Source organism: Pelodiscus sinensis, chromosome 24 (assembly GCF_049634645.1).
Source record: "Pelodiscus sinensis isolate JC-2024 chromosome 24, ASM4963464v1, whole genome shotgun sequence".
In the NCBI taxonomy this organism is placed as follows: domain Eukaryota; kingdom Metazoa; phylum Chordata; order Testudines; family Trionychidae; genus Pelodiscus; species Pelodiscus sinensis.
In genome coordinates this window covers 21649722-21662771 of record NC_134734.1, presented here as the reverse complement: position 1 = coordinate 21662771, position 13050 = coordinate 21649722, and the positions used below count along the sequence as shown (strand labels likewise).

Here is a 13050-nt window from a genome sequence, read left to right as displayed (position 1 = left end):
ACAAACGGTATACACCCTACTTCCGACAGAGGCCCTTTTCGTATGGGGGGCCCAGGTTCAGACAACAGGACCATCCATAACAGCAACAACGCCCCTGACCGTCAACAAAAGCGAAGATCCCAAACCGGACAAAACCCTAATTCCCAAAACAACAGACAGCAAGTTTGATGGTCCGATCGAGGGACTGAGAAGCATTCCACTAACGTACGATCCAGGAACATAGAAGTTATTCCATCACCGACTGAGACCGTACCAGCACAGATGGTTTGCCATCACCACAGACTGCTGGGTACGGGAGTTAATAACATCAGGATACTCCATCCCTCTTCTTTCCCGTTCCGAGGGACTGAGAAGCATTCCACTAACGTATGATCCAGGAACACAGAAGTTATTCCATCACCGACTGAGACCGTACCAGCACAGATGGTTTGCCATCACCACAGACTGCTGGGTACGGGAGTTAATAACATCAGGATACTCCATCCCTCTTCTTTCCCGTTCCCTTACCTTCCCTCCATTCCCGTCCCTTTTCAGGGACCCATCTCATGAGAATCTCCAAATGCAAGAGTTCTCCGTCTCATAGATATTGGTGCGGTGGAGGCAGTACCCGATCAGTTTTGGGGCATGGGATTTTACTCCTGCTATTTTCTCACCGAGAAGTTGGGAGGATGGAGACCCATTCTGGACCTTTGCAATCTCAATTGGTACCTCAGGAAGCAGAGATTCAGGATGGTAACTCTAATTTCTATATTCCCAGCTTTGAACAAAGGCGATTGGTTAATGTCCCTTGATCTGCAAGATGCGGATTTCCACGTGACGATACACCAAGCACACAGATGTTTTCTGAGGTTTGTCATAGGCACACAGCACTTTCAATACAAAGTCCTTCCGTTTGGCCTCTCCTCCACACCCAGAGTTTTCTCGAAGACCCTCGCGGTGGTGGCAGCGTATCTTCATCATCAAGGCATTATGATCTTTCCATATCTAGACGATTGCCTGATCAAGACTCATTCATTTGGAAGTGCACTGTCGGCCACTCAAGTCATGAGAGACTTATTCACAGATCTGGGCCTTGTATTGAACATTCCGAAGTCCTCGTTTGTACCACAAAGATCCCTCGTGTTCATTGGGGCACAATTAGATTCTGCCACAGCCAAGGCCTATCTTCCTATAGAAAGGTTTCACAGAATACAGAACCTCACACAGACGCTGTCCCTCAGCCCAAGAGTGTCAATACTTACCTGTCTCCAACTCTTGGGGCACATGGCAGCAACGATGTACGTAGTACAGCACGCCAGACTACGTCTCAGGTGCCTGCAACATTGGCTAGTGTCCGTATATCATCCGGGAAATTGCTATCTACACAGGCTAGTAACATTGCCATCGACAGTGAAATGATCCCTCGCGTGGTGGACTTCTCCAGTCAACATGCTTTCCGGGGTTCCTTTCCACCATCCATATCCTACTGTCCAAGTTACTTTGGATGCCTCTCTCCTAGGATGGGGATCCCACTGTGAGGGCGAATTCGCTCAAAGCCAATGGAATGCTCAGGAAGCCCTGTAACACATCAATTTTCTGGAAGTCAGGGCAGTATTCAACGCATGCAAGGCATTCTTTCCCAGGATCTGTAGTCAGATGGTCCAGGTCTTCTCCGACAACACCACCACGCTGTATTACATCAACTGGCGGGGAGTCTGATCAAGATCCCTGTGTGCAGAAGCCATGAAGCTATGGAATTGGTGTATCAGTTACAAAATCACAATTATGGCAACATACCTACCTGGCAAGGACAACTCCATTGCAGATGCCTTGAGCAGACACCTGTTTCCTCAACACAAGTGGGAACTCAATCAGGAAGTAGTTCTTTTGATATTCCAACGCTGGGGACACCCCACTATAGACTTGTTTGCCACATATCTCAATGCAAAATGTCCCAGATACTGTTCCAGAGCCAGTCTGGGCTCCAAGTCTCTGGGGGTATGTCTCCACTACCCCGCTAGTTCGAACTAGCGGGGTAATGTAGGCATACCGCACTTGCAAATGAAGCCCGGGATTTGAATTTCCCGGGCTTCATTTGCATAAGCGGGGAGCCGCCATTTTTAAAACCCCGGGGCTCGAACTAGGTAGTTCGGACTAGGCTTCCTATTCCGAACTACCGGTACACCTCGTTCCTAGTTCGAACTAGGAGGGTAGCGTAGACATACCCTGGGAGATGTGTTCCTGATAAGTTGGACTCATCATCTTCTCTATGCTTTTCCTCCTGTCCCACTTCTCCCAAGAGTTCTGGAGAAGATAATCGACGACAGGGCCGCAATGATACTAATAGCTCCGTTTTGGCCCAGACAGACCTGGCTCCCTCTTCTGCTGCAAATGTCTCGCCGACCACCATATCCGTTACCCAAATGACCGGATTTGCTCATGCAGCCAGGGATGATCATGCCACAACCACAAATCGGCCGAATGCACCTCACGGCATGGCTCCTAGCTGGTCCAATAGCACAGAAGCACTTTGTTCGCAAGAGGTAAAACAAATTTTACTTCACAACAGACGTGAATACACATGAAAGATTTACCTCTATAAGTGGCATCGGTTCCATTCGTGGTGTATAGCCAATGGTTTTGATGCAATGTCCAGTCTAATTCACCACATCCTGGACTACATCCTCCATCTACACCATTCTAAACTGGATCTTTCATCTATTAAGGTCCACCTCTTGGCGAATTCTGCATTCAGACAATCGAATGCTTTTCAGTTATGTCTCATTCCATGAGGAGTAACGGTAGTTCGAACTAGGAAGCCTAGTTCGAACTACCTAGTTCGTGCCGCGTGTAGCCGCGCGGCATGGGGTTCGAACAAGCGAGGATTTAAAAATGGCGGCGCCCCGCTTATGCAAATGAAGCCCGGGAAATTCAAATCCCGGGCTTCATTTGCAATTGCGGTATGCCTACATTACCCTCCTATTTCGAAATAGGAGGGTAGTGCAGACATACCCTTAGATGTCTGCAGGGCGCTCGCTGTTTATCTGGAACAGACTCGCCCATTTTGACAATCCCAGCGGCTTTTCCTGTGCTCTGACGGAAGATCCAAGGGCCAACTGTTATCTTCGCAGCAAATATCTAAAATAATCATGAAATGTATTACCACATGCTATACTTTACGAAATAAGTCCATACCTACTCCTATTATGGCTCATTCCACTAGAGCAACGTCCACTTCCCTAGCTTTTCTCAAAAGAGTCTCAATCCAAGACATTCGCCGTATGGCGACATGGTCTTCGGACATAACTTTTGCTAAGCACTGTGCTATCAACACAATTTCGTGAGAATCAGCACTGGCCTCTGCAGTGCTGTCCACAGCAGACAGATCTTGACTCTGATCCCGCCTCTGCAGATGAGGCTACTGCTCTGTACTCACCTCAAGTGGAGCACCCATGGGGACACCACCGAAGAAGAAGAGGAAGTTACTCAGCCTGTGCAGTAATGATGTTTCTTCGAGGTGTATGCCCCTATGGGTGTTCCACAACCCACCCTCCTCCCTCCTTCAGAGTTTCTTCCTTATGTTTTTCAGGAGTGATCCAGTTCGGAGGAACTGGCGGGAAGCCAGACTCAGCGCAAGCTAGCAATCAGCACGAGCAGCACGCTCCCAACGCATGCGCGGTCTGGCTGGACCATGGCTGACAACTCTCCGAACTGCGGCGCCAGGATGAGCCTGACACCTCAAGTTGAGTACCCACAGGGACATATACCTCGAAGAAACGTTGTTACTGCACAGAGTGAGTAACTTCCTCTTCTCAATTTTACTCTCCTTTCCAAGTTTTGAATCCCTCCCAACCCGCTACCTTAAAGAAAAACAAACAAACTTTTTATTTTAAAAAAAACAAAATTTTTTCTTCACTGTTCATTGCTGACCTGACCTAGTTTTTCTTCATGCCTGGATCCCCAGGCTTCAAACGGTGTGAATCCTGCCATGAGGCTATGCCCATCTCCGACGGGCATACCTCTTGTATAAAGTGTCTGGTAGAGGGTCATTTGACACAGAAGTGTGCACATTGCTCAAACCTCACTTCTAGAGCACAATGCAACTGAGCCAATAGGCTGAAAACATCTACGAGAAATGTCTTCAGCTTGCTCAGGCTGTCTTACTTCTCAGGGCCAAAACACCAGACAAGCCAAAAGGTATGGACAAAAATCGTCCATCTATCTCTTCTATCTCTTCTGGCAAGCTTGAAGTGAAAACCCGGGTCTCCCCAGCAAGATTGCTACCCACGGCACTGAGCTTATTGAGAGTGAGCATAGGCGATAAGCCAGGCAGCTCTGGCCTAAGTAATCGGGACTGCAGAATAGGGCTCATTCCGAGTCTAGACAGAACCCACAGCAGACACCAGACAAATCAGTGCCGAAGACAGCACTGGAGGTGGCACCACGTGCAGCACCAAAGAAACCCCACACCGAAATGCCTCTGCCCAAAGCACCATCCCTGACAGTACCAGCGGCATTGAGTACTGCACATTGAGTCTCAGCACCGCCACTGGAATGGGCACGGCACTGCACGTCCTCTTCAGCCTGCAGCTTATCGGTACTGCCATTCCTGTGCTCCTCGGTGCAGTCCAGCCATAACAACAAGAACGGCCATACTGGGTCAGACCAATGGTCCATCCAGCCCACTATCCTGTCTGTTGACAGTGGCCAATACCACATGCCCCGAGGGAGGGGAACACAACAGGTAATCCTCATGTGATCCCTCCCCGTCACCCACCTCCAGAGAAACAGAGGCTAGGGATACCATTCCTACCCATCCCGGCTAATAGCCATTGATGGACCTAAACTCCATGAATTTATCTAGCTCGTTTTGAACCTTGTTAAAAGTCCTAGCCTTTACCACATCCTCTGGCAAGGAGTTTCACAGGTTGTGCTCTGAGAGAAGAAAAACTTCCTTTTTAAAAGAGTAGCCCTGGCACAAAATTGAGACCCGTAAGAGGTACAGGAAAAACAGTACTGACTCTTATGCACACTGCAACCGCCTACATCCTCCTGCATTGTTCTTCTCCAATGGATAGAACCTGCTGATAACATCTGGCAAACCCCAGCGTCCATTACTCCCACCAATAAAAGGGCCGACCACAAATACTTTATAAAGCCCAAGAGTATAGACTTTCTTTTCACACACCCACCTCAAATTCCTTAGTGGTGGACTCAGTCAGGCACAGGACAAAATAACCCAGTATGAGTTCTGCTCCTCAGGACAGAGACCATAAAAGGTTGGACATTATGGGGCATAAGGTCTATTCCTCTGCCACCTTGATTATCAGAGCAGCAAACTACATGGCTATGCGGGCTGATTATAACCATTCTGATTATTCAAAACTCCAGAAGCTTATATAATTCCTTCTGGAGCATAAGAGGCTAATACTGCTAAATGTGATGCAGGAGGGCCACATCATCTCCCATATGGCATTACAATCTGCCATGGATGTGGGCCAATACAGCTGCCCGGGTCAGTATCAGCCATCGTTATGTGAAGGGCTTCATGGCTTCAGGCTTCTGGAGCACCCAGAGATCTCCAGCAGAAAGTCGAAGACCTTCCCTTCAACAAAACCACTCTATTTGTGGCCAAAACGTTTGAAATCCACTCATGCACAACCCTATGCACTCTGGGCATGTATGCATGCCCCCCCAACAAAACACTTACCAATGACCCAGAGAACTGTATTGACTATGGACAAGATACAACTTCCAACAGAAACACAGATCCCAGTGCTGCAGACCTCAGCACCAACAACAACTTTCAATATCCAACCTCCCTCATCAAAGCAACAGATTTGAAAGGTTGGTTGGGAGCTGGAAAGATGTCGCCACAACTGTTACACCACCAGCCAGACAGCTACAGTTCACCCACCGCCTCCTGCCCTTTTTACATCAATGGGCACAAATAATATCAGACAGATGGGTGCCAGAGCTCATCAAAGTGGGTTACTTCATCCCCTTCATCTCTATTCCCCTTCCCCATCTCCCTCCCCATCCTTCTTCAAGGACCACCTCACGAGACCCTCCTCAGCAGGAGGTTCTTCACCTTCTGGGTACCATAGAGCCAGTACTAATGGCTTTCCAAGGGAGAGGGTTTTTTTCAACGTACTTACTAAACCAGAAGAAGAATGGTGAGTGACCCATTTTAGATTTAAGAAGACTCAACAAGTATGTCACATACCAACGGTTCAAGATGGTAACACTAGCAATGATTGTTCCAGCACAAAACCAATGGGATTGGCCTAGGCTCTTGACCTTCAGGATGTGTATTTCCACATAATGATACATCCTTCCTACAGGCGCTTTCTACAGTTTACAGTGAGAAACCACCATTACCAATATTGAGTTCTTTCTTTTGGCCTCTCAATAGCTCCCAGAGCTTTTTCCAAGACTCTAGTGTTGTTATGGTGTACCTATATCATCAGGGAATCATAATATTCCAATACCTGGATGACTGCTTTATAAAAGGCACAGCCTTCCAGGAAATGCAAGACTTGGTCAGTGCTACCACCGATCTTTTACTCCAACTTGGTTTTCACATAAACTACTAAAAGTCCACGCTCCAAGCCACACAGACTCTGGAGTTTATAGGAACATACATCAACACCATCACAGCCAGGACAACTCTGCCCACTCACAGATTCGAGGCCCTCCTCAACCTCATAACAGTGGCATGTGCAACCTCCACTACAATAGTCTGCAAATGCCTCAAGATTCTGGTTCACATGGTTGCCACCATGATGTGGTCCAACTGGTCAGACTATACATGAGGTGTTTCCAGGCCTGGTTAGCCATTCTTTACACCCCCTCCAGGGATCCCATTTCCAAGACAGTCACTATCCTACCACGTGCCCTCAGTTCATTGGAATGGTGGACAGTTGACGAGTGGACCATTTCATCAGCTGACCCCAACAGTCACCATTACAATGGACACATCCTTTATGGAATGAGGAGCTCATCTCTGACCTCACACGGTACAAGGCAAATGGTCCCTCCATGAGCAAATGCTCATCAATCTGCTAGAACTCCCACTTTCTACACCATATAGGGCAAAAGACAATCAGTATCATGACAGACAATACAACTTGCATGTATTATATTAACCGACAGGGTTGGGCCTGGTTACCCTCCCTCTGTACGGAAGCCCTCAAATTATGGAACTGATGCTTTGCACACCAAATTACCCCCATAGCCATGTATCCTCCAGGGGTACTCAGTGTTACGGTGGACACTCTCGGCCGTATTTTTATGAACATCACAAATGGGAGATAGATGCCTAAGTCCTCAAACATGTTTTCCTTTGATGGGGACAACCAGACATAGACATCTTTGCAACCAGAGCCAATCGCAAGTGTCACCTTTATTGCTCCAGAGCAGCCCTGGGGAAGGATTCTCTGGGAGATACTTTTTCCCTTTGCTTTATGCATTCCCACCACTCCCCTTATTCCACAGAATTATCACTAAAATCAGAATAAAATGAGCCCATGTGGTCGATGAGCTTGTCGAACCGGAATAAAATGAGCTTGTCGAACCAGCTTGGTCAAAACAAACATGGTTCCCTTACCTGCACAGATTGGTGATAGCAAATCCGTTCATCTTTCCCCCGCAGCACAGTCTTCACAGTCAACATCATGTCAGAATCACACTAACTCCACCTCCATGTGTGGCTCCTTCATGGCTTCACAATCCCAAAAAACCTGTTCTGAACGAGTGAAACAGATATTAATCAATAGCAGGAGAGAGTCCACCAGAAAACCTTACCTTTACAAGTGGACCAGATTCTCTGACTGGCTCAAATGCAGTCATCCCATCCGTCCTGATACCATCCCTATCCCCATCATATTGGACTACCTATTGGAACTAAGGGAGTCGGGCCTCTTTTTTAATATGGTAAAGGTGCATATAGCAGCAATAGTGCCCTTTTACCGGACCACTGATTACAACTCTTTATTTTCAGACCCAATCACCAGACGATTCCTTACTGGTCTCCAAAATACTTTCCCATCGGTTCAGCCTCCAGTCCCCATTTGGCACCATAATCACATGCTCAAGAATTTGACTAAACCACCCTTCAAGCCTCTAGCAACTTGCTAATTGTTACACCTATCCATGAAAGTTGCTTTTCTGGTGGCCATAAACCTTCAGCAGGAGAGTGGGGGAGCTTGCAGCATTAATGGCAGAACCCCCTTACACAATATTCAATAAGGACAGAGTAACCCTTCAGCCTCATTCCAAATTCCTCCCGAAGGTCCCTTCTCTCTTTCATATTAATGAACTCATACACTTACCTGCATTCTTCCCCAAGCCACATGCTGATCCATCTCAAGCTGCATGGCATACCCTTGACATCTGCAGAGCACTCACATTCCACATAGATCGAACAAAATCATGGAGAAAATCGCCCAGATTCTTCCTGTCCTTCACTGAACATTCCAAGGGCCAAGCAGTCTCATCCCAGAGGATTTCCAACTGGATCTTATCATGTATCCACACATGCAATACCATCCACAACAAAAAAACACCTGACAATATCACCACCCACTCAACCTGGGCCGTGGCCTCCATAACTGCTTTCCTCCAAAATGTACCTCTAGTGGACATTTGCAAATCAGCCACCTGGTCATCAAACCGCACGTTTGTAAAACACTACCTGCTTATCTCGGTCATCACGTCATCTATGGCTGTTGGACAAGCAGTGTTAACCTCAGTGACCGGGACAGAGCTCTAAACCCGCCTCCACAATTCGACTACTGCTTTTTTAGTCATCCAGAGTCACCCAAGGGAACATCAGTCGAAGAAGAAAAGTGTTACCTTGTGCAGTAATGGGGGTTCTTCGAGATGTGTCCCCCCATGGATTCTCCACTACCCTTCCTGCTTTGGAGCCTTCTTGGTCCAGTGGCAAGGGTAGAGAAGGAACGGAGGAGACTGTGTCGCACACATGCCTAACTGACACCAATGGCATAAGGAAGTGCCAGCGTGCGTGCACAGTGCAGCAGGGATCTGCTAGAAAAATCTCCAGTCGCTGGCACGAGGACATACCAGCACCCAGAGTGGAGCACCCACAGGGATACACATCTCGAAGAACTTCCATTATTGCACAAGGTGAGTAATCCTCTTTTTTTCAAAGTGTCTGGATAGCCTGACTTAAATTTATTAGATGCATATCACCCTGATGTCTAAAAAATGTAAAAAATGCTGTTATATTACTATTAGAATTTATTTTAACAAACCTTTCACAGAATTAAATTTAACTTGTGAAGAAGATGAACTTACGAGGTCTGAAGAAAGCCAGAATAAACCTGTTTCTAATTCTCAGGTATAAACGCTATATTCTCTTCCACTCTTTCTCTTTGTTACAATTCTAGTTAGATAAGTAGTTCTATTTTCCCTTATAGTTCTTAGATAGTTTGTAGTTTTCCCCTTTTTTCCTTAAAAAAACCCTCCAAAACATTTTTAAAAAAGTTTGTTTCCCCCTTATCTTTATAGCTAGATAGGATGCCTGGCTCACCAGGTTTTAAACATTGTACTTCATGGAACAACACTATTCCTATCTCTGATGGGCATTCTCAATGTGTTCATTGTCTAGGAGAATCCCGTATCCCCCCATGAGTGTTCCCATTGAGCCACGCTCAGAGAGCGAGCTCACAGGGGTGGGGACCTATGCCTCAAACTGATATTGTTGAATAATCCCTTCGCCCAGCTTCCGACCTAGGGCCTGAATCTGAAAACTCAGCCAATGATGGAAAATAAATCTTCAAAAAAGTGCACTGTTCGGTGTCGCTGAAAGCTCCTCCAGCAAAGTGGCACTCTCTGACCACTTCAGTGCTGACTCCATCTGCTATGCTGCCTTTCAGCATGCATGATGCTCCGGGCGTCTCCAGCATCCCATACACTGTTATTAAAACCACTACACAATAACCCCATGCCAAGGCTATAGGCTTCAAATTTCCTGCCTCACATACTACGACATCTTCCAGGACCAATACTACTGTACCAACATTACAGGCACCACTCCTGACACCTACTGCTTCTTCTGCATCTGCCACTGGCACCATAGAGGCACTGACAACCTCCCCGTTGTGGTCGGCACCAATTTAATCCATAGCACTGCAGATAACTTTGGTGCAGCCTCTCACGGCACTGTCCATTCTGGCACCACAGTGCACTCACCATAGAGATCTCTTAGTCTCTTCAACTTTTAATTCTCTTTTTCTCAGCACCAACCTCTCACCAGGCACTCTGGCACTGCACCATCCTCTCTCCCCTGCTGAATTTTCCAGCAAGGAAGACAACGGTGTGCAAGTAGTCTCACCTCAGAATTCTACTCCCACTGGTCCATCCATTCTTTCAGTGTGTACTCGTCTCCCTGCTATTGGCAGCCATGGATGCCACCTCCCATGCCCTATCCAGGATACTGGAAATACTGCAATCCATGGCCACCCTTTACCAAGCACAGTATTACACCACAGGAGACATCCCCACTACCTCCATTTCCACCACCAAAACAGTATCAGGAAGAGGCAGACAATGGCCAGCCACAGACTTTGGCCCCTGCCACATCCCCAGATATCAACTCCTCCTACTACCCTGATAAAGCCATCGTGCCACCCCCTCCCACAACTGCTGATGACTTCACACACTTCCAAGACCTTTTTAAATGGGTAGGGGCAAAGCTCAGCATTACGTTGGAAGAGGTTGCGGAAAACCAGCACAACCTCACTGACATCTTACAATCAGTGACATCATCTAAGATTGCCTCACCAGTTAATCCAGCAGTAATGGACCCAGCCAAAACCATCCAGCAGATGCCTGCCACTGTAACACTTACCTGTAAGTGAGCGGGCAGGAAATATTATATCCTTCCTAGAGGCCCTGAGTTCCTCTTTACTTACCTTGCTCCCAACTCTCTGGTTGTGGAAGCTGCCCACCAGAAAAATAAGCAGCATTTTCCTTCCATACCTTCCAACTGTGACAGCAAAAGCCTTGACCTTTTTGGCCACTCCCCAAATTTGGGTGGCCAATTACATGGCCCTATTGAGTAAATATGACCACAAGAATTACTTCAAACTCAACTACCTTATTAACAACACCCCTGATGCAAAAAAAACAATAGTTCAGTGCTATTGTAGTTGTGGGCCACAGTCTCCTAAATGGCCTTGCAAGCCAGCTCTCAATGCCGTAGCTACAGCCACAAGATCCATGGCTAAGGCAGTTGTTATGAGGCAGACATCTTGATTCAACTCAGTGCCTTTCCACGAGAGATTCAATCAACTGCTGAGGACCTCCCATTCATTGGAGAGAAGTTATTCTCAGCTACCACCAACAAAATCCTATATACCATGAAGGACTCCAGAGCCACTCTATGAACCCTGGGTATCCATACACCGGCACCTAGGAGAAGACAGTATAGATATAAATCATATCCCAGACCACAATATCCTCGGTGCATCCAATAAAATCACAAGCAAGACCAACATCAACCTCTGCATAACAGGTTTCAGTGCCATTGCACACCTCCAAAAACATGCATCAGCCCCCTCAACCTAATAAGAAAATGTGAGTTTTGTCGAGGGTTTGGAAAACCACTCACTCTCACCAGCATCACCATCCTCCCCTAAGATGTTCAAATATTGTCTCCTCAAATTTTATCTTAGTTGGCAGCCCAGCTCATCAGATAGATGGTGTGGCGGGTTTGTCCCGGGTGCGAGTGTGCGTCCCCAAGTTCCGGGGAGCAGCCCTGCGAGCCCACCGCCTTAAAGTCTTCCCATGTGTCCTCACTGGGGCGTGAGCTCTCAGAGCCCCTGCCAAGGGGCCCTGGGGCCCTGCGAGCCCTTACCATCCTGGTGCCTCCCTGGGGAGCTCTCCAGCCCGCCCAGTCTGCGCCTAGTGGTTTGGTTCTTGTCGCCCTGGTCCTTTGCCCTTGTCGGAGCGGGTGGAGTATCCCTGTACGGGGGGCGTTAGGGGGACCCGGGCCCGTCCTCTCCACCAGGTCCCAGCCTGGGGCTCTAGGGGTTTGGGGTCACGACCCTTACCCAGCCGATGGATTCCCACCCCATAACATGTCAGCCTACGGGTGCCAAAAAGGCCCTGCCCCGGGCTGCTTCCTAACCACCCTGTGCTCCCCGGTCCTCCGGCTCTGGATCTCACCTCCTGGTCGGGGTCGCTCCTGTGGATTGCTCCCGGAGTCCAACGAGGAGCCTCCGCCGCCTGTCTCCAGCGGGGGGGGGGAGGGGGGGGGAATCGCCTCCCCGGCGTCCCTCCCCCTGCTCTGCTGGGGAGCTGATTTTTAAACCCCCCGCCGGAGGGCACGCCGTCTTCAGTGTGGCTGCCAACCCACTACCAGGGCATTGGGGGCAGAGTCCCGTCCTGACGCCCCTGGCTTTGGGTGCCTATTGCCGCTGCGGTGCACCCGGCGGCCCCGTTCGCCACGGCTTCCCTGCCTCCGTCGAGCTTGGCAGTGGAGGCCGTGTCCTGGCCAGGGCCGGTCCGGAGAGCTCGGCCCGGCCTCCCCCCCGGGGTCGGCGCGGCAGCCTCCCCGGTCCTAGTGCGGGCCGGCGCTGGCCCGTCACAGATGGGTACTGCAGACAGTATGCTTAGTAGAAACTATGCCTTTTACTTCCATACCCTCTACCCTGTCCCTCTTCAGGGCCCACTCTCACTAGCTATTGTTCCAACAGTAGGTCCAACATCTCTTCTAAGCAGGCGTGATAGAACCAGTCCCTTCCCAATACATAGTAAAAGGCTTCTATTCTCATTTTATCATAGAGAAAAAAGTGGGGAATGGCACCCAGTCCTTGACTTGAGAACCCTTAACAAATGCATTAAAAACCAGAGGTTTAAGACAGTGACAGTCACCTCTATTATTGCAGCACTGGAACAGGGAGACTGGTCCTTATCCCTTGACTTACAAGATGCATATTTTCATGTTTCTGTTCATCCAGCTCACAGACACTTTCTCCAGTTTGTCTTAGGTTCCAGTCATTACCAATAGAGGGTACTACTCTTTGGTCTGTCTACTATTCTGGG

At 48.4% G+C, this 13050-nt stretch overlaps 1 protein-coding gene across 2 annotated transcripts in view; it reads left to right on the top strand.

Moving 5' to 3' along the window:
- Positions 1-13050, top strand: part of HORMAD1 (HORMA domain containing 1) — a 58731-nt gene that overhangs the window by 31350 nt on the left and 14331 nt on the right. For both annotated transcript variants that reach the window (XM_075907336.1, XM_025179851.2), the window contains exon 12: positions 9264-9340. In XM_075907336.1, the coding sequence (XP_075763451.1) occupies positions 9264-9340 (77 nt within the window). The remainder of the gene's footprint in view (positions 1-9263; positions 9341-13050) is intronic.